This window comes from Agrilus planipennis, unplaced genomic scaffold, assembly GCF_000699045.2.
Source record: "Agrilus planipennis isolate EAB-ADULT unplaced genomic scaffold, Apla_2.0 scaffold455, whole genome shotgun sequence".
Taxonomy (NCBI): Eukaryota; Metazoa; Arthropoda; class Insecta; order Coleoptera; family Buprestidae; genus Agrilus; species Agrilus planipennis.
The window spans coordinates 25208-29371 of NW_020439174.1; the positions used below are offsets into that span (position 1 = coordinate 25208).

At 43.7% G+C, this 4164-nt stretch overlaps 1 protein-coding gene across 1 annotated transcript in view; it reads left to right on the forward strand.

The window, feature by feature from the left end:
* The window catches only part of LOC112905482, a 6639-nt gene extending 3871 nt beyond the window's left edge, over window positions 1-2768 (forward strand). Inside the window, exons 2-4 of the mRNA XM_025978030.1 lie at window positions 5-1026; window positions 1093-1323; window positions 1380-2768. Of these exons, the coding sequence (XP_025833815.1) occupies window positions 5-1026; window positions 1093-1323; window positions 1380-2768 (2642 nt within the window). The remainder of the gene's footprint in view (window positions 1-4; window positions 1027-1092; window positions 1324-1379) is intronic.
* The last annotated feature ends 1396 nt before the right edge of the window (window positions 2769-4164 follow it).

A 4164-nucleotide genomic window follows, 5' to 3' on the forward strand; every position in this document is an offset into this window, starting at 1 on the left:
GGAGATTGGCAGCAGGAAGTCGAAGCATTTGTCGCCGAAGACCTACAAGAAGCCTTAATCCTGGGAGTTCCGTGGCTGCAAGGTACCAACGTAAACTGCGATTTCGAAAGAAAGTGCGTCCATTTTGGCACAGTTACCCGCCATAGAATTTATTGGGTTCGACCGACGCCGTCAATCAACGCACCGGCCACACCTATCAAAGAACTGGTAACCAATAGTTTTCCTCCGGAATACCACGACCAGTTTCAAAAATTAGTCCAAGACTTTCAAGAGGTATTTAGGAAGCCTTCAACCCCGACCAAAACCGCCCAATACGTCATTCGGCTCTCGAAGAACGAACCTTTCTGTCTACAGCCGTACCGCTACTCTGAGGAAAAGAAAAGGTTGATCCAGAATCAAATTGAAGAAATGCTTACGGATAAAATAATCGAGCCGAGTCAGTCGACTTACAATTCTCCTGTGGTTATTGTTAATAAGAAGAGTGGCGATCTGAGGTTTTGTGTAGATTTCCGCTGTCTTAATAGTATCACCCATGACGAAGTTTCACCTCTACCGGCAATCCACGAGACCCTGAAGGCAATAGAAAAATCTAGCATATTTTCCACAATCGACTTGAAATCCGGTTACTGGCAAATTCCGATGCATCCCGAATCCCGGCATCTCACAGCATTTACCGCCCCGGACGGAGGGAAGTTCCAATTCCTAGTAATGCCATTCGGGCTAAAAGGAACTCCTGCCACTTTCCAACGAACTATGGGACAAGAGGTACTGACGGGATATCTCCGGAAATTCTGCTTAGTCTATCTGGACGATATCATTGTTTTGTCCAGTCATGGGAAGACCATATCCAGCATCTCCGCCGTGTGTTCGAGAGATTGCAACAACATAATCTCGCTTGCGCTCCTGAAAAATGTGTGTTTGGATCCAGAACGCTTACTTACTTGGGCCACTCCATACCAGCTGAAGGGAACTCGCCACTTCCTAGCCATCTGGGGAAAATCTACGAAGCACCAGTTCCAACGACACGTAAAGAATTGAAAAAGTTTTTAGGCCTCTGCAACTGGCTACGGGAGTATCTACCGCGTTTCGCAGAACTTTCAGCTCCTCTTACGGACCTACTTAGCCCAAGAAGAATGTGGAGTTGGAGTCAGGCATGTCAACAATCTTTCGAACACATTAAAAGCCTTATGCAGCAGCCACTTCGCCTACACCGACCGGATTTTAGTAAGACGTTCATCCTACAAACAGATGCCAGCAAACAAGGAGCCGCCGCCGTCTTTTATCAGGAAGGACCAGATGATACGACAACCGCACTATTACTTGGTTGCACAATATGAAGGACGCTCGAGCTAAATTAACCAGATGGGCTCTACTTTTAGAAGAATTCACTTTTACTCTCGAACACTGTCCTGGAGCCAGCCACCAACTACCTACCAGATGCATTATCCCGCTTGCCGGCTGAAGAACCTCTGCCTCCTGACAGCCACGATGTTTCTCGTCTACTCCCGCCTAGCAACCGTCCACCAGGAATAGTTCAGGTTCGCCTGGAAACGCTTCGTGACGAAATCCGAAGAGAACAAGGAACAGATCCGGCTACCATACAAATCCGTCAGCGATGTACGTTCTTGGAAGAAAATCCCGTAGGTCACACCCAAGATGGCACCGCCTTCCTCCAACGCTACCAAGTGCGGGACGATATCCTTTGGGAGAAGAAGGAAAATACTTGGCTGATGATAGTACCTACTTCTCTTCAACCACAGTTGATATACAAGTATCACGACGAAGCTGGACATCCTGACATCCAGGAAACAGTGCGACAAATCTCACAGTTTTATAAATGGACCAACCTGAAGTCGGATATTTCAAGTTATATCCGCCAATGTCGCATCTGTCAATGCAGTAAAAATCAGCGTGTTACTCAAGCTCCACTTCGACCCCGACAACCTCTTACACCTTGGGACACAATAGCGCTCGACCTGATGGGACCATATCCAAGAACATCCCGTGGAAGAAAATTCATCCTAGTCGTTACCGACCTGTTCTGCCGTTGGGTAGAAGCGTTTCCCATCAGTTCAGCAACAACCGCCGTCATCACCCGCCTACTGGAACAAGAAGTGATGCAACGTTTCGGCTACCCTCGTGCGATCCTCACGGACAATGGGTCCCAATTTACCAGTCGACAGTGGCAGGCTGCATGTATAAAGTGGAAGGCACACCATTGGACCACGGCTATCTACCATCCCCGCGCCAATCCCACCGAAAGACGCAAACAAGAAATCAAGACCGGTCTGCGCATATACCTACAGCAAGGCGAGCATCGTACCTGGGATACTCACCTGTCAAAAATCCTCTTCGACCAGCGCGGCCGGAGAAACGCAGCCACAGGCACCACACCCTATTATGCCCTTTTCGGACGATCCCTTTTAAAGCCAGGAGAGTGGAACAATAACCCCGACGACGTAGACCCCGTTACATACCAGGAAAGAGTGGAAAACATCCGCCGACATCAGTACCACTACTTACAACCACGCGTTACCGCAGAACCAAGGGAACCACAACGCTACGAACCTGGAAAACTGGTGTATTGTAAGGAGCATCCTCTGTCCAATAAAGAAAACCAGTTTCATGCCGGGTTCGCTTCACGATGGTCTGGCCCTTACCCGATCCAGGGCTACGCTGGGGGAAATACTTACTGGGTCGAGGAGGAAAACCGGCTAGTGAAAGTCCACCACGAACAACTTCGGCCAGTCCTGCATCCACCAGAATAAATTTCGTTCAAACCGGGGAGGAATTGTTGTGGATTGTACCTGCTAGCTAAGAAATTTATTCTTGGAACACGATAACTACAGGTTTTCCCGTGACCGGCTACCTGAACTACCCCGTGCTACAACCAAACTTACCTACAATAGCAACTTTTATCTTCTATTTTTAATTCCCTTATGTATTNTTTTCTGATCATTTGACAATGTATGTCACTCTATCCATTTTTACAAAAAAGCATTTTTTTTGGGTGGGTGGGGCACCTGAAGGTGGGCAGCTGAAGGAATTTTTCTAAAAAAATTATTATCTGAACATTTGACGTAAAACTTCTCCCGGGTCATTATAACAAGAAAACTTTTTTTTTTATGGGTGAGGAACCTGAAGGGGATGTACCAAATTTTTTTTTAATCGAAAGGTTTTTATTTGACTATTTGACGAAGTCACTCGGGGCCATTTTTACAAAAAAAAATTTGTGTGTGTGGATGGGGTACCTAAAGGGGATGTTTCAAAAAAATTGTTTTAACCGAAAGATTCTTTTCTGATCATTTGACAATGTATGTCACTATCCATTTTTACAAAAAAGCATTTTTGTTTGGATGGGTGGTGCAGCTGAAGGTAATGTTCCAAAAAAATTATTATCTGAACATTTGACGTGAAACTTCTCCCGGGTCATTATAACAAAAGAACTTTTTTTTTTATGGGTGAGGAACCTGAAGGGGATGTACCAAATTTTTTTTAATCGAAAGATTTTTATTTGACTATTTGACGAAGTCACTCGGGGCCATTTTTACAAAAAAAAAATTGTGTGGGTGAATGGGGTACCTAAAGGGGATGTTTCAAAAAAATTGTTTTAACCGAAAGATTCTTTTCTGATCATTTGACAATGTATGTCACTCTATCCATTTTTACAAAAAAGCATTTTTTTTGGGTGGGTGGGGCACCTGAAGGTAATGATCCAAAAAAATTTTAATTAAAAAATTATCTGACCATTTGACGTAAAACTTCTCCCGGGTCATTATAACAAAAAGACTTTTTTTCTTATGGGTGGGGAACCTGAAGGGGATGTATCAAAATTTTTTTTTAATCGAAAGGTTTTTATTTGACTATTTGACAGTGTCACTCGGGGTCACTTTTACAAAAAAAAATTTTGTTTGGGTGGATGGGGTATCTAAAGGGGATGTTTCAAAGAAATTGTTTTAACCGAAAGATTCTTTTCTGATCATTTGACAATGTATGTCACTCATTCTATTTTTACAAAAAAGCATTTTTTTGGGTGGGTGGGGCACCTGAAGGTAATGTTCCAAAAAAATTTTAATTGAAAAATTATTATCTGACCATTTGTCGAAAAACTCCTCTCGGGCCATTATAACAAAAAAAACATTTTTTTTAGTGTATGATAAAAAA